The sequence below is a fragment of the Acanthisitta chloris genome, unplaced genomic scaffold, assembly GCF_000695815.1.
Source record: "Acanthisitta chloris isolate BGI_N310 unplaced genomic scaffold, ASM69581v1 scaffold6543, whole genome shotgun sequence".
Taxonomy (NCBI): Eukaryota; Metazoa; Chordata; class Aves; order Passeriformes; family Acanthisittidae; genus Acanthisitta; species Acanthisitta chloris.
This window is the reverse complement of record NW_008666492.1, coordinates 12031-36212: the sequence shown is the minus strand read 5'-3', so window position 1 is coordinate 36212 and position 24182 is coordinate 12031. Positions and strand designations below refer to the sequence as shown.

Here is a 24182-nt window from a genome sequence, read left to right as displayed (position 1 = left end):
CCTGCTTTGACATTTGTTCTCTTATCTTCAGATGTAATCTGGGAGATATTTATGGTAGTGCTTATTAAAAGTTACCTGGCATTTTTGGCTTTTTATGTTAATAGGCTCTACTGCCAGATACGGTCTTTGCTAGAAGGTGCGAGAGATGTAGTTGGAAGTTACAATACTAAAAATGTATTAGAACTATTTATAATTAAACAAATGAATACATTGTATTTTTAATTTATTTACCTCTAGATATCATTTGTTACCTGGATTCAAAACCACTTCCTCTGCGTGTTTTAAAAATGGACCTTGCTGGTTTGGGAAAGTCAAGTAATTCTATCAGTTGTCCTCAACAATTCTGAGATAAGTGCTTAGTTCTTAACTTTGAAATGTGCAATTCTAGCACTGTGTATTATTGGCCTCAAGGCTTTCTGCAGTAGGTACCCAAGTTGTACCAGATTCTTGATTAATAAGGCCATGAGTACTGATCATGTAAGTTGCAATATAAGTGAAACAATTGTATATAAATAAAACCGAAGAGAATTCTTTATGCACTTTAACATAAGAGTTGCTCATTGGTGAGAGGTGGTAATAAGACCCTCCTAGTGACTCAGTTGCTGAGTGATAACTGCCTTGCTGAAAGAAGAAATGTTGATATGAAACACAAGTCTTCAAAAATCAATTTAAGATTAAATTATAAGCATTGAAGCAAATAACTGTGGAGACCAATATGTCCAGACTTGACTAAAAGCTTTTTAGAATGTTTTGTTTTTCATACTAAGTGTCACTTAGCAGCGAATTAAGGAATTGAAAATAGCATGCCTTTTGACAACTGCAAAGCACTTTGCATGCTCTGGTCATTTTAAGCAGAAAAACATTCCAGAGTTAAGTTACAGATGGGACTGACAGTGATTGTGGGTGAAGGGATCTCCTCAGGACTCTTGTCCATAGTCCCTGTTCACTGGTGGCTTCTTCATTGCCTATTACCTTATTGTGGCTAATTCAAAAGAAGGCTGACTCTGTCTGGTTTTCTCCTGTTGTAGAGCCACCTGATGGTGTGAAATGCAGTTTCGTGGCAATTCAGAAGTCTCCCGTATCAAACAACTCATATTTTAGCACATTAGAAATGATTTACCTTTCTCCTTGCCCTTCCATGTAAGGTTCATCTCATCTCAGTATGTACTCTGCTGGTATTTCTCATGAAGAGCACTGGAATCTGGTGATGCATAACCTGTTTTCTTCTCTCTAGAATATTTATATGGATTTTGAATTTGAATAAGCACTTTAATAAACCAGTAATTTCAGAAATCTTGTAAACCTGAAGAGAAGTAAAACTGGGAAAATGTTCTTTTTCCTAGTGAAGACAGGCAATGTGGTCAGAGTGGTGTCAGTATGCACTTCACAGGGCAGAACTTTCCCTGGGAGGTGAGTAAATGTTGCCTCAATAGCAAAGTGTTCCCATATAATTCACAAGAGGAGGCATGAGTTTATATTCTCACAGGGCATCTGCTCAAAAAGCCTATGAAAATGTTTCTTATTCACCAGAGATGTAATTCATCTGAATTCTGATCTTAATTTCCATATTGGAGTCAGAAGACTCATCCACACACCTTTTGTGTGTGTTCCAAGACAGAATTGAAGTCCCTGATTCCCAGTTCTGTTATGGGTTACAGCAGCACCATATGTTAAGAATCCAGAACTCGAATGTTTTTGGGTACATTGCAGTTGAACAGTTTGAGGACTCAGCTCCAACTTGGAACGTGCCCTGGATGGTGATGTGCCACAGGAAGGCAGACAGGCTGGGTTTGGCAGTTGGAGGAAAATACTGATTCATTGAGCTTGTCAGGTTGGAAAGGAAAAGTAATTCCAAGCTGTTACATTTTAATTTATATCTTATAATTTGCAGATTGTTTTTGACATTTTTACTGCTTTTTTTTCCTTTATGTCTAAAACTTGAGGTGATGTGGGTCCAGTATTTAGTTTACTTTTGTTTTAACATTTTTGGGGAAAATGATTAGCTAATACATTTATGTGACAGAATCCTCAGAATTAAAGAGAACTTAAAAAATGTGGAGGAGTGGATTTTTTTCTTTTTCAGAAATGTAATTCCATAATGTTGCTTTTGGATTGCTTTAAAGAAAAAGTGAGGATTTGCCTAACAATAAAGTTATATTCTAGGATTTTTTTTGATGAAGGTGTGGTGTTTTAAAATAATTTATTTTTGTAGATGGACGTTGCAGGTTCTGTGTTTTCAAACTGTGTTCAAAGTGCTGCTGCTCTCGGCCTTGTGGAAGATTGTTTATCTGCTGTGTAGTGTCTCATAATTCTGTACAATGTGTGGTGCTTCAAAAATTGTCTTAGTGTTCCAGTTTACTGAATGATCCTAATGTATTTTAAGCCCAAGTTGGCTGAATGCTAAAAATACATGTTTTTCTCTAGATTTTTTTTTCTGTAAAGGATAAAATTTTGAAGTGATTATCTTTCCCTCAGGAATTTCAAGTCTAAATTGTCTCCTTAATACAGACACCGGAATTCAGTATTTGATGTGTTCTCCCTCTCCCCCTCCACTTTCTAAAGCATTTATTGAGGATGTGAGAGTAGTAAATACTCCAGTGGATAACATATTACAGGGACTGTTAGGTAGTTTGTGTTCTGGTCTGAAGTAGCAGGAACTCAGGGAACAGAACACATTTTTTAAGGACAAGTTTCATCCTTTTATCCTCTGTGACTCATCCTTGAACTGAAGGTTTTTTAGGCTCTGTTTTTTTTCTTCCTTGATTTCCCATGCAGATTTTATTGCATTTTTAATTGACTCTTACTTTTAGAGGAGGAAACCATTATGAGCATCTTATGTTGTCATAGCAGGGCTAAATTCTACTCTTGGTCTCTGGATTTTTACTGTACTTCTTGTTCATTGATAGTTGACAGTAGTGATTGCTGTTTTGAAAGCTGCAAACCACGTTAGCCAAACCTCTCAGAATTTCCCATTCTGGCAGGTGCAGTTTTTTCAGTTGTATCTGCAGACTCAGGTTTTTGAGGTTTTTACTGCCCTCTCTTTGGTAAGGGAGAGTGCAGGGAAGGTTTTTAGGTATGTTTTGTGTGGGTAGTACACTGATTGCAGTTCTGTGTTCTTACTTGTTACCATTTTAACTGATTTATCTTACTTTTACTATAACAAAGAAAAAAATATGCATTATGGAAGTACCTCTAATACTGATGAATGCATCCGACACAGACTTCATGCAGAGAGGTTTTAGGCCTTTGTGTCTTGAGAGTGGCAATTTTTGAGAGTTCTCAAAGAAATAACCCTTTTCCCAAAGCTGAGTCAGTTGTGTTCCTTACAAAAGAAACCACAGAACATATTGTTTAAGATGAAAGCAAAGTGTTTCCTTTTATTTGCATATTGACTCCTGTGCAAACCCCAAACTTCTGCTCATGCCTAAAGGCTCGAATTGCAGGAGTGAATGGAAAATGACAATGTGCTTTTTTCCTTCTAGCTTAAGTATTGTGATGCTTCTGTTCTAACTGTTAGCTCTGCATAGAGAGTACCACTGACATCTCTTTTGCAGTTTACCTGCTTCATGGAAAGGAGAAGTCGAGATGTACCAAAAAGATGATTTTTGTAGAGGGGTTGTGTAGCTTAAGTAATTTTTCCTTTCTTTTTAATGAGACACAAGTAATTAAGATCAGAAGTAGACTATATCTTGATTACCTAAAAAAAGAAGTAGGAATTCAGGTTTAAAGCACAATAGTCAGATTTTTTTGAAATTCATGTCCTTTGAGGAAAATTAAATGTGCCATGAGCTCTAAGTGGTTGTATGGACTGTAGAAACTGCAGCCAGTCAGGCTTTGCTGAAGCAAAGGAAATTAACTATAACCAAGTGTGTGGTAAAAAGAAAAGGATGCAAGGAAGGGAAAAACCCAAGATGTTGAGCCCTCGGGAATAGGAAAGGATGAACATAATCTAAAAAACTGCAACTAGAAATATGATTGGAGAAGAAAAGAACAGTAAGAAATGATATTTTATTAGAATGCACAAAACTAGGCAGTATGACATTTTCTTTTAGCAGTATTTCAATAGTTGAGTACTTGCTCCCTACCAATCCCAGCAAAAACTCTTTTTTTTTTTTTCCTGTACTGAAAATCCGTGCCTCTGTTTAACTGTTTCCTAATAGTGTTCAGTCTTGTGCATACAAACCAGTTTGTCCTCTGAAAACTCAGTCTTACTGCCAAGGGTGATGGTGTAATCTCAGTCTGGGGCTCTGTTGGTGAGCTGTGTGTGTGATGAGTGGAGGGTGAGTAATGGTAATTGTGGAAGTGGGAACTGGAGTGAATGAAAAAGAAAGTGAATTGATTCTTTTAGACAGAAAATGATCGAAGCATCATACTGTAGATGTTATGGAAGAAAAAAAATGTGCTGTATTCTCAGATGTACAGAATTCTTGCAGTGGACTGTGATCATTGGTGAACACGTCTGTGTTTTTCGAGTTGCTTAAATGCCTGTGGACAAGCAAGATTTCTAATTAAATCACATGCTGAAAAGGAGTTAAATCATTCAAAATGTCATGTGAAAAGGATGTATGTTTTTTAAGTACCACAGACAGATACTACAGCAGATAGGCAGGAAATATTCTATATTACATGAGGCGCTTGGGGACATTTTTGTTCTGTGTAAATCAAAGCTACCAATTAAAACAAAAGGTTTTGGTTACTTTTTATAAGCATTGCACCAACAGTGAGCCTGGTCAGATTTCTGGACAGCCAGTGCTCGTGGAGCTGTCATGGGGAGAAGGTGTCTGTTAAAACAGTGGAATACAGCTCTAGTATCACTTTGATTTTTTTGGTAATCTGAATTTAGACTGTGTTGGGGTCCTTGCGAGGGATGGACTCCAGCACAGCAATATGATGCTCTGATAGTCAACTTTATTTAGGGCACCTAACAGTATTTATAGTAAAATGTCTCCCATACATGCAGCTACACACTGATCACACAACTTTGGATCCGAGTGTCACTGTGCACAGTTCTTGCTTATGACAGGTTACAAGTTCAAGCTGCATCCTGCTCTCACATCCTGGGAAACTGATAACAAGAGCTACACAGAGAACCCAAACAACAGCACTATTCTCAGCTTGTTAGCAAAACGACTTATCTATAAGGCAGTAAAACTAAAACTAAACCTAAAAACCCTGGCAGCAGAATAGAGCAAGACCATTTAAGGTGTTGGATTCAAGACACGGGAATGCCATGAAGATAGAAACAAGGTCAGCAAGACCTATTTTGTGTGTCTTGTTTTTAATTGCTTAAGCATTCCTTTAACCGTTGCTCAGGTTACAGCTCCTCTGCTAGCCAGGCCCCAACAAGACTGTGCTTCAAAACTTTTGAGGTGGTGATCAGCTGCTTCAAATCTGAAGACAGAAGAAAAAAATTCAGTGATGTATAAATGATGTAATATAAAATGGGTTTTGTAAGTTTTTCTTCAAAATAAATATGCTGAATAAACTATGTGAGAAGTGTTTGAAAAATGCCTAAAGCATTTGGAAAGTGTTTTGGCTACTGCCAGAACTGTATGAAATGTGAAAGTCAAGGGTGAGGGTTTTCACTGGTGGTAGAACTTTCAAAGGGCAATCTCGAAGTTGAAATCTATTTTCCTGTGCAGCCATTTAATCAAATGTATTTATTCCCCCCACCTTGCTTTTTGCTGTATTGGCTTTTTCATTCTGTGTCTTGGTTGCTCCTTATTAGTATGGGGAAATAATTTTGATTTGTGAGGTGTAGACATTTAAATACTTCTCTGCATCTGTTCTTTGTTTTGTAATTATACCTGAACTTGGTACATTCTGTATGATGTCTGCAAGTTGCAATTACTCAGTAAAATGTTCCGTAGTCGGTAAAGGTTGTGTTCTGTTAATTTAAGCAATGCTGCATAAATTGTAAAGGTAAGCAATAACATTGGCTTTAGGCAGCTGATGATTTGCTACGTTTCGGAATTGAAAATGTAGATAACTATTTTATGGATGCAAAACAAAGGTTATATGCATCAATTTGTACTGGTTATGCAATTTCCCTTTATGGTGCTGACAGGCACACACTGCCAGAGCAACCTGCCCAAGACAGCCAAGCTCTGTTTGTTAGTGCTCTGTGCTTCCCTGGCAGCTCTGCCTTTCATCCTGTTCCTTCCTCTGGACAGAGACAGCTCTTTCTGCCTGGCTCAGAGGCCCCTCTGGCACTGCCTCCAGTTTGGACTCCCTGTCCTGATCCAGATGTAAGGATGGTCTGAAGAAAGGTAGTTCTGCAGATGGGTTACATGGCTGTGTATAGTAAGGGTATGAAGAATCCCTTGGAGAGGTTGGGTTTGTGTGTTAGACTTACACAGTAACTGTAGTTTGACAATCCCAGCAAAGCTGTCCAAGCCTCTTAAGAAAAAAGCTTGAAATTAGTCAGCTTAGAAAGGATTCAATATACTGTCTGGTTCATTAAAGTGCCACTTTTTATCACTAATACTGGTAAAACTGGCGATTTATCCTGTTATGGAAAGAGCTACTTATAATGGGGCTAAAAAGTTCTGTCTGTGGTTGGAAAGAAGAGTCAAAAATGACAGAAGCCTGGGTGATGGAGTGGAGAAACCTGAGGAACTCCAGAGTTTTTCTCTGTATTGTAGCAGGTACCAGAAATAAGGTGGTCAAGCAACATGTTGCAGGAAAGATTTTGGCTGTGCAGCATATGTTGTGATTACTCAAGATGTTTCATTTCATAGTTAAGAGACTCCTTTTCTCAACAGATGTTTGAAGTGACAGACTCCAGGGCCTTGTCTCTTGTCTGTCTGAGGTCAGGTCCAAATGCTGGACTGTCCTTTGGGCTGTCAGCACTACCAGGGGAGCAGTCTTAGCCCGTGGGCTAAGAGAGGGAAGGAGGTAAACAGCCATTCCTTCCTAGCTGAACTCCTGAGGGCAAGATTTTACAACGTGAGTAGTCTTATTTTATTAAGATTACAAGGACTTTTATAGTGTGAGCTTGCACTTGAGCTTGTTTGAAGCAAATGAGGTAAAACCCCCCTAAATTCCTAAATATGCATGAGATTCAATGGCTGTCTCAAGCCTTAAAGGTACTTCCACACCAGCCTTGTGGTCAGGCTCCAGCCCAGCACAAGAGGTTTGCCATGGTGAGTGTTTGTCACTCTAATTCCTCTACAAATGATCTGGAGTCAGGATTTTCTAAAGCATTTAAGAGAACAGGAGACACTCAGCCATCGCTGAATTTTGAATTAAAATGGGATTTAAACTTCACTGCTTGAAAATCCAGGTCTTAAGATTGCAGATGGGGATTCCTCTGAGTGGCACATACATCTTGGTGTTGTGTTTTGAGGTGAAAATGATTTATGTTGTACTCATACTTGAATTCTTCATAATCTTGCACTGTGCTTGCCAGTGCTTTGTACCAAACAAGCATTTAATGTGAAAGAAAATGCTCTAGCCTTTTATATAAATCCAAGTCTAAAACTTTTAATATGTTTTTATAGTGAGAAGTAGTTGTGCTGGCAGTCACACTGACACAGCAATGCTTACAGAGAAAGAGAGAGACAGGGTAACCAGAGACTAACTTTTATTGTGCATTTTTATGCAACAGAACAAATGGAACTGGAGGTATGTAGTAATAAAACCAATATTCAAATTAGAATTAACACCTGAAATAGTAAACTGTAGGTAACAAATGTCTTTATAATTAAAAAATATTGACTGTTTAAAAAATTCTTAAGATTTTATATTCTTTAAAAGAAATGTGTGTTGCCACATAGAAAACAATTCACACATCCTATAGAAATTGTCACAAAAACCTTACTAGTCTATATTACACTATGCACTTTTTTTTTTTTGTACAATATCTGGTAAAGGTCTATCCCTAACCTGGACTTACTCTACACAGTACAATCATCATTAGAAATTATTCATAGAATTAACTACACCATAACAGTAAAAATATCAGGATTAATGTTTTGTTTTTTTTTTTTAAATCACAGTTTCTCCACAAATATTTGTCATAGAAAATATAGCGAAGGCATGTTGGCACAGATGGGCGTGCGGTACTGCTACACCAAGTTTGAGAGAAGGCAGATACATAAATGACAGGAAGATTAAAGCGTAGGGAAGGATAAGACAAGAATCTCTATCCTCCTGGGACTTTCTGGAGTGACATGATAGATAGCAGTTCCCTTCTGCCTGTTGTCTGTAGCCAGAGCTGGGCAGGGATGTGCTGCCTTACAGAGCACACTGCAAGGGTTTCTGTGCTATCTACTATTTCAGGTCCCATACTATTATACCTAACATCTTGCAGATATTTAGACACTTCAACGTGTATGAATTTATAATACCTCATGAACAAATGAACTGGAATAAGCTGTTGTGAAAGGTTTGGGGTTTTTGAAATGAAATGGGTGGGTCAAGTGGCCATGATGGCAATGAAAAACAGACAACTGAGAAAAGCTGTTACACTCTGTTATTTTAAAACCAGACATGAACAAAAAATATGAGTTGTGTCTGTTAATGCCTGTCTGTGACTATGAGTCATGTCATTGGTCAGTGCACATAAGTGATTGAGGGTAAAATTTTGTTTGTACAGAAAGGTCCAAACCTGCAAAGCCATTTCTATTGCCCAAGTGGCTTTCAGGATGAAATTATACTTTTGGCTGTTTTGCACAATATGAGAGTAGAGGATTGTGAGCGGTTCCAGGATGCTGGCTATGCTTTTTACACTAAAAATAAAGCCAGGCTTACTAGTTATTTCAGCAAATCATTAAGTTATTAAGTGAGAGGACTGACCTGTCCAGTAATTCTGTTCTGTGACTGTTAAAAATGAAGCATTTGTACTTTTAACATCATACAATTAAACATCTGAAAGGAAACCATCACAATGTTTACAAAAATACAGCATGGTACATATTGCTGTGGACAAATTCACAGTATAATGTTGACTCACACATTCTGACATGTTTTACCAAATAGTTCTGGCATGGTCACCACATTAAACATAGACCAGCAAGACTTACACCATCTGAGCAATGTAACATCTTCTATTATAGTTCTTTTAAAAAAAGTGTAAGTTCAACACCGAAAAGCTACTATAGGTTATCTGTACTGTGACATTTCTATACACTGAGTTTCTCCTCCAGAGGCCACCACGTGCCAGTGACTGCTCCAAGAAAGTCACTCCTGCCTATATGAAGGGGATGGTGTTCCAAGCCCCTTGGTCTAGTGAGGTCCAGTGTGACTAAACTGCTGACTTTTAGACAATAAATTATTTGGGGGCCAGTGAGTGCCTTTCATGCCCCCTTTTAAAAAATCACCAAAATGAAAATGAAGCAAGAGGTATCAGACATTTAAGGGCCTAAAGCATATCCTAGCTGAGTGAGGTCTCGTCTATGGCAGTGCACAGTGGAGCCCATGCCCTGAGATGCCCCAGGGGCTGTGAGAGACTGGTCACAACCACAGGCAGAGAGGAGGCAGTGGCAGGAAGAAGCTATTGAGTGGGTGAGCTGAGCTTTGAGAGATTGCCTGAGAGACTGGCCAGGCTGGGGCTAGAGCAGCGCTGCACCCCAGAGTGCCTGTCCTATCTCTGAGGAAGGAGCTGGGTGCCTCCTGCCTTGCCTGGGGCACGGGGAGAAGGTCAGGAAGGAGAGGAGAAGGGTAAAAGGAGCAATTAGTAGCTACTCTTGTGGCTGGCACAAGGTGGTGAGGAAAGCTGGGGAGAATGAGATACGCGTTCAGGAGAGCCAACGCCAATGAGGTAGCACTAGGGATGGTCAAAAGCCAAGTGAGTGTTCTTCCCAAAAACCAATTCCCTGGCCCTGCCAGTGAGGAAATGTTGTCTCAAGAAGAGCTGGTTCAGGCTGTGGAGGATGTCAGCACTGGCCTGAGTGACCAGACAAGGGTAAGGAGATGGAAACACCTTGATGTGGAAAGGAAAGGGTATAATTTCTTTGGCATTGCATATTTCTGGAGTGCATCAATTCAGAGGGACAACAACCTTTAAAGGATTTTAGTGGAATGATTTTTGTTTTCAAAGCTGGTATCTGCTTCCAACGAGAATTCTGCTCCAACAGCTCTTTTCTTATAGCTCTTAGGTAGTCTGGACCCTGTGTTTACTTAATACAGAAGACTAAACTAGGCTCTTCTTGCCCAACCCCTCCCTGAATGCAACACTGAGCAAGACCAGCACATTGTCTCATCTCTTTCAAGGAATGGATATAAAACACGAATGAAAACAAAACCAAGAAAAGGCAATTTAAATCCCCTAAAGCTACATAATATGGCTACAGAATAGCAAGGGACAAAACAAAATCTGTCTTCAGAAATGGCAATTTGTTTTTAGCCATTTTGTTTTAATGAAAACTGTCATGATCAACCCTAATCCCCTAGAAATCTAGATAAATATACTGCCTATCTGATATACAATGCCATTTTTATCTATTAGAAGTGCCTGTTATTGTTGTGGGTCTTTGAAGGATTCTGCTGTTGATGAGTGCTGCTGTCTTACACAGGAAGCTTAATTTCCTGGCAGAGTAGGCTAAGGAAGTCCCTGAATTTTCCATCTTGTGAGGTGTTTTTAAGGTAGCATTTGTAATTGTTATTATCTGTTAGGAAATGGGAAACTACTTCTTGTTTTCTTAGAAATGTGTAGACTTGTTCTCACATCTCCTACTCAGGGAAAGCAAATACCACTCAGCTGTTCTGGGTCCAGGCCTGGGCTTGCTATCAATAGGAAGAAGAGATAGTAGCTGCTGTTTCTTTTGACATTTTTATAGTTTTTAAATGACCTTTCCTCTACAACTAGATGAAATGAACTGCACTTTCCCTTTAAGGGTGCTATGAAGGATTTGGAAATAATAGGCACTGAGAAGTCCCATCAAGCAAGTCTTGAAATGAATTTCTTTCTGTTAACTGGGATATGGTAGGATGGAGCAGCTGAAATGTATGCAGTATGTGTTCAAACATGCTTTGGACTCCTAAATGACAGCAGGGTTAAGTATGTTTAACAAATAGTCTCTCCTAAATTAAGTGGTTGCTACTGTTGTATGAGGTGGTTCTCACTGCCATCAATCGCCAGATCCATCTTGCATACCTCTATTGAAGACTTCATCCTGGGATCCTGGGTGGTCAGTCCCTTCATAGTAGGAGTTCCCATTGTGGAGGAAAGTGCCCACTGCACGCCCCTGGCGAGCATGTCCCACTGCATCACTGAACACCTTGTTGATTTGCTCTTCGGATGGCATCCACCAGTCTGGGTTGGAAGTACAGTGCATCCTAATGAACTCTGCAGGAAAACATGCAAGGATAAAAACCAACTTGTCTTTGCAGCATCCACTATTGCTCAGGCATCAAAAGCTTATGGGAAGTAAGAGAGGGGGATATTACTGCGCTACGTAAGCAGAAGTAAAGCCTGATGGGGGATGCCATGATAATGCCACTCGGAACGATTTTATTCCTGCACGAGTGTGTTTCTCCACATGCAGTGTATGTTGTTACACCTGAGCTCACTAGGTGATGCATGGGACCTGGAGATAACATCCCTTCTTGTGGAAATCAAGAGAACTCATTGGAAGTGAAGGCTGTGATTCAGTGTGTGCAATACATGTGAAAGGTAGTGTGACCCGGGATGTATTTCACTGGAAACCTGTTGGTGTTTCTACCTTCAGGTGGTTACTGCTGTGGGTCTTTATGACCTCCCTCTGCTGCCTGCTTCAGCACCTGCAGGAACCCACAACCTGCTGGAAAATGTCTCTGCCATTACTTCACTTTGGTGCTCCTTTCTCTTTGGGATACCTTTCCTTTTTAAGTTGTGCATTTTTTCATCTCCCTGTATTGTACACCTATTTTTTCAGAGCCTAAATTGGCCTTAGAAATAGCTAAATGAGTTTAGAGGGACTGGGGATTTGGGGAGCCTTGCAATAATTTTCAATGCAGGAGGAAATGAATTGTACTGCATGTAATTTGGCTATTTATGTAGCTGCTGCTTCCACATACAGCTCTTTGTATGTGATGATTATGTTTTTTTGCAAGTTCTTTTTCAGATTCTTTGACATGCAATATGATAGACTTGCAGAAGGTGCCTTACCAATTCTGGAGCTGTAACTGCTAGATGTAGCTCAGATAGGTGTATTTGGACTTTGAAACATCCAAATATGATTTTAAATGTGAAGGCACCTTATTAGAGGTATTGATACATTATACCTCATATGGAAATTGAGCTACTTATTTATTCTGTAACATTAGTTATTCTCTCACACAGTATTGTGTGTCCCAGGATATTTTAAAATTCTATTTTCTACTGTTGACAAGCCAACAGCACAATAAGTGGTGTAAGGTAACTTCATTACTGTCACCACATCTTGAGACAGAGAGTGCTGCAAGGTATCTCATCTGTTGGACAATTAGGATGTGATTTTTGCATAGCTCCTCCAGCAGTGTGTCTGCAAAAGTGATAGTGATCTCTGTTTTAAATTCATTTCCCTGGAAATCTGCACGGGCAACAGTAATTCCTACCTAGTCATGTTCACGTGTGCCTCCCCAGACTTGTCTTTTTCTCAGAGAAATGATTACCATGTAAAGGAGTAATGCTATAATTTGAGCATGCCAGGCTGTTCTAAAGCTGCTTCCAGACACCAGCCAGTTGCAGGAATATATTAAAAATGTTTATAGGTATTTAAACTACCCTGAGTGCAGAGAGAGAACCAATTTGCACTCCTTGCTATAGTGGAAAGGCATAATTGGCCATGCTGAGAATTAATCAGACACTTGTTACCTTGGCTTGTAAACTGGTAGGACTCAGTGGCCAACTTGGCAATGGAGAAAGTTGTAATGTTCCCACCCATGCATGAAAGCCCAAAGGGAGAGCTGTCTACTCTGCTTCCTTAGCTGGTCCTTAGATGCTGAATCCTTGGATTCCTCCTCAAGTTTCTAAAAATTAGAGAAATTACCCCTTCTCTTTCTCCCTGTGTTCCTGTGTTCTGTATGTCTAGGACCCCAGAAAGGAGAGTGGTCATAAGCAAAAGTCCATGTACAGGTGGATTTAGTGTTAGTCTTGGGAGGCAGAGGGGAGAAAGGGGAAGAAAAGGGTATCAACACTCTGCTTGTGCATAAATTAGGTGAAATTTAAAGTCATTTAGTAAATGCTAAAGCATTTGTATCCAGCCTTCAGTTTCCAGGAAAACTTCTGGAGCCCTGAAATCCTCTCTAGACCTCTGCAACATGGTATGTGATGGAGTGTCCTTCACTTAAGCTCTGCTAGATTATTCAGGTCTGGTAAAGTATCATATGTAGGTTAAAAGATTCCTTTGTAGTACCAAAAGAGCCTCTTTGCCTAATTTGTAAATAAATGTAAAATCTGTGTTCATTACCTGCTTACATCAATGTACCCCAACCACAAGTCTTATCTACCTCACCTTGTTGGATTCTTCTACTCTAGATGGGAAGAGGCTCCACCTGATGTATATAACCACTTTGGACTGCAGTTCAAAAACTAAAGATATTTTTGTCACTTTTAGCTTTTTACATCGTGCTGATTAGTAAAACATTTTCCAAGTTAGTTCAACCAAAATTTTATTTATGAGCTCACAAAATACTATAAAGTTAGCTATGAGTAAATTAAAGAAATAATAAGCATCTGCATTTATAAAATGCAGATGTTGATACTAAACACATGTTTTTAATTGGGCTTAAAAAAGTTCTGGTTTGTATGTTTTATTATAAAGCTTGGTACTAGACCTTTTGAACAATTTTAGGAAACCAAAGTGCAGAACATTCCCCTCAATCTGTGCCCAATATCTTCATGCTCTGACATTATGAAATGCTTGCAAATCTCCCTATCGTTTTCAACATGAGGGAAAGCCATTCTCTAACTTTTTCAGGCAATGTTGCATCAGTATGTAAAAAAAAAAGAAGTTAAATTCTTGACTACACAATTGTATACACTTTGTAGGTAATTAAGACCCTAGAAGACATCCAAACCTATTCTGAAACTCAATTAACTCCCTGATGCACAGTGTTCTCGTGTATTATATGCTTACTACCCAGGCTATAACTCTTCCTTTGGTTAGTCTTGCTGTGTATCATTGTTAAAAATACCCTGTTAGTTTGTTATAAAAGAGCATGATCAGGATTGCCTGACTTTGCTGTTCAAAGTGTCTTAGTGTCATGTGGCCTAGCATTAGCCTCCTCTCTTAACCAAGCAGCCTTTTTGGCCCCATCAAAAACCACCCAAAACACATACACAATACATACATACGTGTGTGTATGTATGTATAACAGGAAAGTGGAGGGTTTGTGGCTGCTCATCACCTGCCTGTGAAACCCCATCTAGTTGTGCAACTGTCAGGCAAATGCTTCTACTGAGCCAGAGCCAATGTGGTGAAATGAGATCACATATGGTGGACACTGAGCGAAAAGATGCAGTACCTCTGAGACATGTTACTTTTACTGGATCCAGAGGACGTCTTTCAGGACCTGTCTCTCCTGACTGCACTGACCTTTTCCTTTTTCCAAGGCCGCATGAGTACTTAAGCTCATCGGTTGTGAAAACAAATCTGATGAGATAGCGAAGGAGCCGTCGTCCATCTTTCTTGGAAGAGTTTACAGCCTCATCCCACTGTTTACTAGTGATGTAGACAGGGTAGTTGTTCAGCAACTGCTTACTCCCCTGAAAAAGTGAAATATTTCAGTTGCTTATTTTACAAGGCAAATAAGTAAAGATGTCAGCTGCAACAGAAAATATGCTTTTTAACTAGGCGTGATAGTGACAGTGAAACACAACCCCAAGTGAACGTGTAATTGCTCTCACTGAGAACGTGTACTTTTAAAATTACATTTCCATTTTCTAGAACTCACATTTGGTGAGTATGAAGAATGAGTTTTGAGAGGTGGCTATTGATAATTTGCACTTTAACAAGCAGGTTAAAAAGAGTTAAGAATCAGTGACGGGGTATACTCTTTAAGTATAACGTTTCTTCTTAATATGTTAAAGTGCATAAAATGGGTCTTTGAAGAGAGTGATCAAATGGATCACTTCATTGCAGCTGACAGTTTGCTTCAGAGGTGACTCTTTTGGTCTATTTTTATAATAAATTTATTACTTCTGTAGAACACACCTGAAACTTGACAGCAGTTATGTTACTGTGAAATATGTAAGGAAAATAAATAAAGAAACTATGAAAACTAAAAGCTTCATTATTATTAATGAATGCTGTATTAACTCAAATTATAGCTTTACAGAAATGCCAGTGTGTCAGCTGGAAAGAAATTTTGCTTTTAACCTTCATTATTTGTGTGCTTCAATATTCCAGCATTCAATGAATGCTGTGGGACTAATTATGGGGATTCCTGTAATCCACACACATTTATAAGCCCTCTTAAGTCAATTGTACCTTAATTGTATTTAATTCTTGTTGCTCATAAAATGCTATAGTTCAGGATAACCCAATTAATCTAGGATAGTACTGTTAATACACTTAAAATAATTGAAGTACACAAAGAACCCAAACCACACCCTCCTAGAGACTCATTCACTTTTACAGCTGCACCTCTTTATTACAAGACATAAATCTGGAAGCCCAATTAGTAAAGTCTTTGTATAGCTCCCAGCTTAGATAGGAGCTCAGAGTGAGCTAGAGAAACAAGGCTCTGATGCTCAGTGAGGCAATCAGCCACATGCTGCACTTTGTGGGCAACCACAGCAAAGTTCTCCTCCTCACTTCCAGGCCTTTGATATCTGAAAACTATTTTAAGGACTACCCTTGCCTTCTTTCACATATTTAGTACAGCACCTTGGGAGACAGCTTGGGAGCATCTTTGAAGTTTTTCCTCAGGTATTTGCTTTAATTTTTTTTTTTTGCAAGTTTGATAAATATATGGAAGATTGAATTTAGTGACGACCGTGCTGAGGGGTCATTAGAGAATCTGTATGATCTCCAGTACTGCCACCTCCCAGTGGGGTTAGCATCACTGGGAGCTGAGCCTCTGTGGCTGCTACTTGTTTGCCTTGCTGCAAGCTGCTGGCAGAGACAGCTACGGGTGAATCCAAAACTCTGCAAAGCAAGCCAAAATATAAAGGAAGAGATGAGCTTTTTCTGCCCGAGGGGCCTCTCCTCTCAAAACATCTCAACACTTCATTCACATTGTAGCTTGTAAATTCAAGCTTGTAATCCCTAAGGGAAAGATCCTTCACCTACAGACTAGCTCTGTTGTAATTTGGGGCTTTCTCTTGACACTTCACTTGTCTCCTCACCCCACTGCAAAATGGTCGAGCTCAATTCCTCTCCCTCCATTCATCATATATGAAGCTGTTTTAATTTTTGCCAGGTAAATGAGCCCCTGAGAAGCCAGTAATATGGCTGAGGAGCTCTGCCATGGAAAGAACATTGCCCTCCATCCAGTCCAGCTCCTTGTCCTCTGCCAACACGGTGAAGGAGCTGGGGAAGGAGGAAGAGCAGAGAGGTGGCATGGAAAGCTCTTTGGAGGTACAATACTCTTATGCTGGAGCAACTGTGACCACTCAGGTTTGGTGTATCTCAGGGGGAGGTGACATGACTAATTTCACCACAGTGATACACAGGACCACCTGATCCTCATGTTGGTACTTATTTTTTATTTTTCAGCAGCTAGTTCCACATCCCTGTCATAGAAAGTCAATTATTTTCCTACCTTAGAGTTCTGAAACCTATATTTTTCCTATTAAAAAAACCCCTGTAGTGAAACAAGGACCATTCTTACTGGTTCCAGTGCCAAGCACAAGCTGCAGCTACCTGAGTTGTCACTGCCTGGCAGGCAGGGCTTATACAATGCAAGCCCATAATGGCACAGGGTAAAGTTTCAGGCTTGTTCATGTGCATTAAGGACAGATGCTCACAGGTGGCTTTGCTAAGCAGCAAGCTATCCTAGAAGTTACCTCTGTGTTTATATGTATAACACTGATGGAAATAGAGTGCAGAAAGGCCCAACATCTAAATTTCATGAAAGCTCACGTTACTATTAACTGAGAAGAAGGTAATAAATTTTGTATAACTTCCTCAGCTTCAATTGTATTATACTTCTCTCTTATTCCCCCTGAAATTTAGGGTATTTTTCCTTATTCCTCTCCAGAGGCATGATATCATGTTATGCTACTCTGCTAAACAATTACTGGGCTCCTGCTACAGATACACTTTCATTGCTTCCTCTGAAAGTAAAGCACTTCTGGGCAAAAGATTCTCAGTAAATATGTGATGTGGTTTGGTGTGTCCAGCAGTCATTAAACTAAAACAAACAGAAAACCTCCCAGAAATGAAATAAGCAGACCCTGAAGGAAGAACCAGAGTACAAATGCATTCATGCTTGTATTTGTACATGATTAAGCTTATGAATAAAAGATTAGTATCTATGTGTTTAATTGAATCAAAAATTCTGTCACATTATGACAAGCTATTCCATGTGGGACATTATTGAACAGCCTCAGTTTTTACAGTACTTGAAAATTTTGGTTAAGCAAAAGAGTTTTAAAAATAGGAAAATGAATCCTTGGAATATATTTGAGTGATAGCAGCTAATGATATATAAAAATATAAACATAAATATGTATGTATCTATTTGCACAGGATAAAACTGAATGAAGGAACAAAGTGATGCACACCCTGAACTGCTGCAAAGCATCTTGAGCAAAACTATGGTAAGTTGGACTATGTGAGGCTTGTGCTACATGACATTTATGTGCAAAGGGAGGTTAGACTAGACCTAAGTCTTCCCTCTTTTGATTTTGTTTTTGTGAATAATGGGCAGCGACATATCAACACCACATATAGAAAAACATGCATAGCAAGAGCCTCAAATCCACACAGTCTAAACTGGAAAAGTCTCTACAAAACCACTTAATTTTTACAAGCCTGGATAGAAACACACTGGAGGAGAATTGACATGATTTACACTAGATCTGATAGGGAGACCTATACATTTATGTTCTAGGGGAGGGCTTATATGTCTTCCTTTTTCACTGCAGCACTTAAAAAAAGATCATAATTACAAAAACCCCCAAACTCAATCTCGAGTATAAGACTCAATGACCTTTGAGGTCTCTTCCAGCCAGGTTGATTCTATGATTCTGTGATTATCCAGTACATTTTGTTTGGGATGCTTTCTGAAATGCAAGAGCCCCTGTGTTCCAGCAGCCACCATGTGCAGCTGGTTAAACACCCAGCTACAGTTTACACTAGGCTAGCCCTAGCCTAAATTCTGCCTACAAAAGTGATGTTTCTGAGGAAAGGTGAGAGAAAAGTTACCCAAAGCAAGGCAAGTGCAGCTAGTGCTGATGGAGACAGTTAATGTGCTGCTCAATAAAGTCATTTGAGATTAAACTGATGATGAGTCTCCTCCATTTGGGGGATTACTGTACCTAAGAATGACAGTTTAACAATAGACTTGACATATTTTTTACTACTAACAATATTCTCCCAGGGCCTATAGATTTATTTGCCTGCATGTTTTCAATGAATTGTCAAACAAAGAGATGAAGCTTTTGTTCACTGTATACTACCTCAGTTGGATGGTCTGTTGGCTGTGGTACCATAAGCTGGTTGTGATGCTGAAGAACAGTCTTCAAATAATCTAAAACGGTCTGGCAGGGCACTGCATGAAACAAATTGCAATTACTGTATATTAGCTGTATAGTACAAAGTAGAACAACAATATTAAATCAAGCAGTGTTCTTCAGGATCTGTTTTGTATGTCTGTGAGATTTATTTCAAACAGGAAATAACTTCTCATTTCGATTTGTGCAGACTTTTCATTTAATAACATACAACAAATATTGTATTTCCTATGTGGAGATCTCTGACACTGCCTTTATTTTTGCCCTTTAGTTTTCCAAGGGTTTTTTTCATAGTTTGAAACTATAATTATTACAAATACAAATTAGGTCAGCAGTAATGATAACAAGAAAAAAATCTGGAGAGACTGTAAAAAGCCTAAACCATAAAAAGGAGAAAACATTTATTGGATTTAAATAATGCATTGATTAACATGTAAATATGCTCAAATGTTTTTGAAACTATGGTCTGATTAACTATACTGAAGAGATTCAATAATTCATATACTTTAATTTCTATTCCCTCCCTCCTCTCAATTTTGTTATAAAACTAGGTGTTAGGCAAATTGCTGCATTTCTCTTTGCCTCATCCTCCCCTCTTTCCATGCCCACTGCTCTCATCCATTTCAGTAGTGGTACCAACATGCTATTCCCTTCTGTTAAGGTGATAGGTTAATTAGGGATGATTCAATTATGGATCTCTCTTAAGCAGATGCTGCCACATCCCTGATTAACTCTGGAGTATTTTTGAGATACAGCTCTTTTCTCCTGAGCCTGAAACACCATAGGAGAATTAAACAGATATTAATCCAACGTTATGATTGACTTGTGCAAGTTTTTAAGGTACCTCATCACTCACATTTCATATGGGTTGTGTTTGTAAAATATTCAGACTTAATGATAGCTCCAGCTAAAACCCCTTTTTTATTATTATTTCTTGGCATTCAGCCTTTACATCTGGAAAATGTGGTGTTTTGGGCTTTGTCTTAAGCTGGCAATCTGAAAGCAAGCACTGAAATAGCTGAGAGTGTCTCAAGGTAGGATTTACAGGTATTTTGCACTCTTCCCTCAGCATTCAGGCTGTGCAGCAGCTATGCCCCTGTTTAGGCAACCAGGGTGTAGAACAACTTTACTCTGTGTCAAACAAACTCTTTACTGAGGGCTAAGTGGTGTTACATCCAGCAGTATACACACAGAAGCATGTGAAGTGCCTGATCTGAAGAATAAATTCCTATGTTATTGCACCTCACACTGACTTCTCTGTAAATATGACCCATCAGTGTATTTACTCCTGTTCCTGATTTTTCACACAGTAATTTCACTGCAGGTGATCCAAAGATGTATTTACCTATGCTCTTCCAAAGGGATGGGGCACAGGGGAGAAGACAACAGGAAATTATTTAACCTGTTGTGTCCCCAGCAGATGGAAGACATCTCTACCTTAACTGTATGATGCTGAAAAAATGCCTTCTCATTACCAGTGAGAAACATGAAAGTACTAAAAGCTGTAAGAGGTGGCAGGTATTTGCTGTTTATCAATCCAAGTTTTAAGACTTCATTGTTATTCTAGGCATCTGTGTGTTGTAACAAGTGCTTACGTGGCATAGCTTGTCACAGCTTTCTCTGTGGAGTCTCCTCATTTCTAATAAATGGTTGAACAGTGAGTGTGGTGGCCACCGACTGTGCCAGTGACAAAAGCTGAGCTGTGATCTCAGCCTGGGCTGCCACACAGCCCAGCAACTCCCTGAACTAAATCCTCCTGGATCAGACAGCATCAGTGGGTAAAACAATACAACTTAAGTCACGATCTCCCAGCGATGCAGTTTCTACTCTTGGCTTGTTACAGTGTGTGCTATTTCACCCTCAGGAACATAAACCATATTTCAATTGCGTTTTAGAAAATCTTTGGAAAAGAAGTGGAAAATGCCTGTCCCCTCTTACAAACTCATAATTAGTGCTGAAGTTACCTTCTCAGTATTCTCTTTGCTAAGCTCAACACTGACGTTCCCAAGGCTCCTGCTAAAAGCAGAGTCCCTACACCTACTTAGGTGTCTGTACAGCTGCAGGCCCTTTTGGCCATGCTGTGCATCAATACTCAGGCAGAAAGCCCCAATATCCTCAAAAAGTCTCAGTGTACATTTCCCAGAGGCTGAAACCAAGTAATGTTCTCTGTGCCTCAACACACAGTAATCGGCACCGTGATCAGCCAAGTCTGTCACCTCTCATCTTCCTCACTCGCTGCTGCCTCTGCACTGCTTGCAAGCTGTAAGCAATGACTTTATGCTTTCTTTCACTGATTAAAGTATTAACAGCATGGGCTGTGAAGAGTTTCACAAAAAAAATCCCTCCAGAAATTCAGCTGCATCATGGCAATTTCCTGAATACAAATATATTTGCATTTTTAAATCACTTTTGGTAATGTGTTGTTATATAACACCCTGAGTATCTGCGATACCCTCGTCAACCAAACTTTTCATCTCACTAAAACCATAATTTGGCAAGATGTTGCCTGGTACTAATGCCATTATTCCCTTTTAGTACTCTATAAATTGAATCCGGCATCAGCTGTGCAATTAGTTCATCTGGGCTCAGTATCAGGCCAACAAGTCCACAATCATCCAGGACATCTCATGTGTCCTTTTAAAAAAACATCAGACAGTATTTGCATCTTTCAGTCTTCTGGAAGATCCCAACTATTCCAAAACAAAAAGAAGAATCATGGCCAGAGTAGTCTTTGTCCAGCTTCACTGTTGTTTTAGCTCCTGAAGTGAGTTGTCCAAACCTCATGATGTTGAAAGCAGCAGCTCCTGGAGGCCTGTGCTGCAGCTCTCCTGGCAATGCCCATCTTTGACTCCACTCTTGAACCACTTTGTCTTTCAGCCTGCACTGGAGTCAGCCTGTCTAGGATTTTCAAAAAGGTTGGCAGTTCTGGCTCTGTCTAACAAGCTCTTCCCCTGTCCTGGCTCTGACTGGGAGTTGTGGCAGACAGCTGAGGGGCAGTCCCACCTCAAGCTGCTGCTGAAAATGTGTTAACACCCAGAGTTATGGTGGAAATGGAAAATATTTCTGCTTGCTTACCATCATCATTATATTGGCAGGACTGCATCATATTACTCTTCACAAGTACCAGAACAGAAATACTCAATTAGCAGTTCCATATTATTGATAAAAACTGTTTCCACCTGATAAAGGCCCAGCAGTGCTATTAGGATGCCATATTTTTCCTTTATGTTGCCAGGGAAAGAAAGGCTTCTCGACACAGGTTTAATTTTAATTATTAGTTTGCCACTGATCCAAACCTGCTTTTTACTCATCACCATCAACTTCCCCTCTAATCTGTTTGTTACGTTTCTAACTGTTCCTTCACTTTCTCTCTAAGCAGGTTGTTTTTGTAACCAGCATGAAAATTTTCCTCCTAGATAATCTTTTAGGGGCTTCAATAACATGCTTTTAATGTTTCCCAATTATCACCCACTCTATTTTCTTTTTTTTTTAACCTTTGGTTCTAATAATTGTTTCCATCATTTTATGAAGTGCCAAGAACATCTCTATTATTGGTTTGGGCTGGGGATTTGCTCATTAAATGTTACTGGGCCAAAATCCCTTGCATTTTTATCTGTCAAAATGAGGGCTCTCATTTATCCTCCCCAAAATGTGGCCTCCAGTGCAAAACACTCTAGGGCTGTTTATATTGCCAAAGCACAGCACTGTGAAGAGATGTTTGGGCTTGCTGTAAATAAGGCACATCTCCAAGGTAAATAAGGTGTATCTCCAAGCTCTTCTGCCACATCAGGCAGCCCTAGTGAGAAGGGATGGCTCACCCCCAGCTTGGCTGCATGCCTCTCTCTGGTGGACTCAGCCCCATAAAGAGACAGTAAGAAATCTGGTAATTCTGTTCAGCAATGAGATTTTGTTCTCTGTAGCCAACACTGGCCAGTATTCCTCCTGGTGGTTTGCAGAAGATGAATCCCTTAGCACTGAAGACCTTCTGACTCGCCAGCACGGAGGAGAACTGGGAAGGTTGTACATCTACATCCACCCTGCTCACATCAGCAGCTGTGAGTTAAGACTGGCTCAGCACTGCAGTGTGTCCTCCTTCGCTTGACCTTGAGTGATGCTTCTCTCCAAGTTCATTGCAGGGCATTTCTAAATTGATGCTCAACTGTCAAAAAGATGTAACAAATGATAGGGAACGTGCTGACGAACCACATGGCAGTGTGAATTTCTTATAACATTAATGGAGATGCCTTCGCTGCCTGAGATTCGGACAAGTGTGCATGGTTTGGATTATTTTAGCTCATACAGTCATTTATTTCAATAGTCATCTGAAAGCCAGTGAAAGCTGCATGGATGGTCTAGGAAGGCAAGTTGTTGGGGTGTGATGAGCTGTAAAAACAGCAGGGGCCAAGGAGAGATGGGGGTTAGGATCTGAGGAAGAACTTAGTGCTCAAGACCCTACAGATTTGGATGTTTGTGACTGGATGGTGTAACAAAGCAAGCACCTCTTTGTAGTAAGAGCAGCCAGCAGAAACCTAAAGAATCAACATTATATGTAGAAGGGCGTTAAAGATTTGCTAAACTGACCTACATGCTTGCCAAAAGCAAGGAAGGGAGAAAAAATTCTAGCAAATATCCTGTTACTTTTAAAATCCCTTTCAGTTTTGTTTTCCAGGTAGAGGGCAAAACAATTAATTTGCATCTCAAAAGCCATTGTACTTATTTTAATTTTCTTTTGCAATGTATTTCTTCCAGAAAGGATGTTCCCCTTCCACATGCCCTTGGGATGTACACCTCTGCCTAAACAAGAGGAAAAGAGATAAAGCAAGACAGCTGTGCATCTCTCCTTTAAGTGATTCTGCCACATGATCCTGTGGCTTTCATTTTCGTCTGTGCTCCCTCACTTTCCTCCTAGTCACTAGAAGGTACCTCTTCTTGCACTCCCTTTCAGCCATGAAGTCTTCCCTTCTGAAGGGATGTCCTCTGTAAACCCTTCTACTACACATTTACTACTGCTGATAACTAACAGGGAAACCAAGGACTCCCCTGTGAGTGGGGAGAGCAGTTTGTGCCACTAAAATGACAAACTGACTGGGGAGTTCATTCTTACCAGGCAGAACTGCAGCTCCCCACAAAACTCCCACCAGCTCCTGCTCCCCAAGGTGGGCTAAGAAACCTGACACCCCAAATTCTCTGGGGTTTGTACTCAGCAGCGCAGAGAAAACATGAAGTAAGCCCTGGTCTGCTAGTTTTGTGTTTCAGTAAATTTTTGTACTCAGGTTGGTTTAGCAAAGCAAGCCAGTAGCCCCAAGCTGCAAGCAAAGCTGTGCTGCAAATTCAAAGGGTTCTCATTCCAAACACTGGGTGACCACAGTTGAGGCTCTCTCTTCCTGCAGTAACTTCACACTTTGAAGCTGAACAGCAGAACGAGGCCACAGATCAGACCAAAACATCCAGAACATGAAGGGGAACCAAAGAAGTGGTTAAATGTGAACATCAAGAAAAAGGACCAAAAAAAAGGACATGAAAAAGTGTTCATCATAACCCTTGATGGCTGCTTTATCTATGATGTGGCTGTGGTAGGCTCTTTGGAAATGTGATG

The 24182-nt window shown here is 39.8% G+C and overlaps 1 protein-coding gene across 1 annotated transcript in view; it reads right to left on the bottom strand.

The window, feature by feature from the left end:
- Positions 1–10798: 10798 nt before the first annotated feature.
- BEND4 (BEN domain containing 4) overlaps positions 10799–24182 on the bottom strand; it is a gene marked incomplete at its 5' end in the record, with an annotated part of 18007 nt that continues 4623 nt past the window's right edge. The window contains 3 exons of the mRNA XM_009072137.1: positions 10799–11290; positions 14431–14671; positions 18533–18624. Of these exons, the coding sequence (XP_009070385.1) occupies positions 11073–11290; positions 14431–14671; positions 18533–18624 (551 nt within the window). The remainder of the gene's footprint in view (positions 11291–14430; positions 14672–18532; positions 18625–24182) is intronic.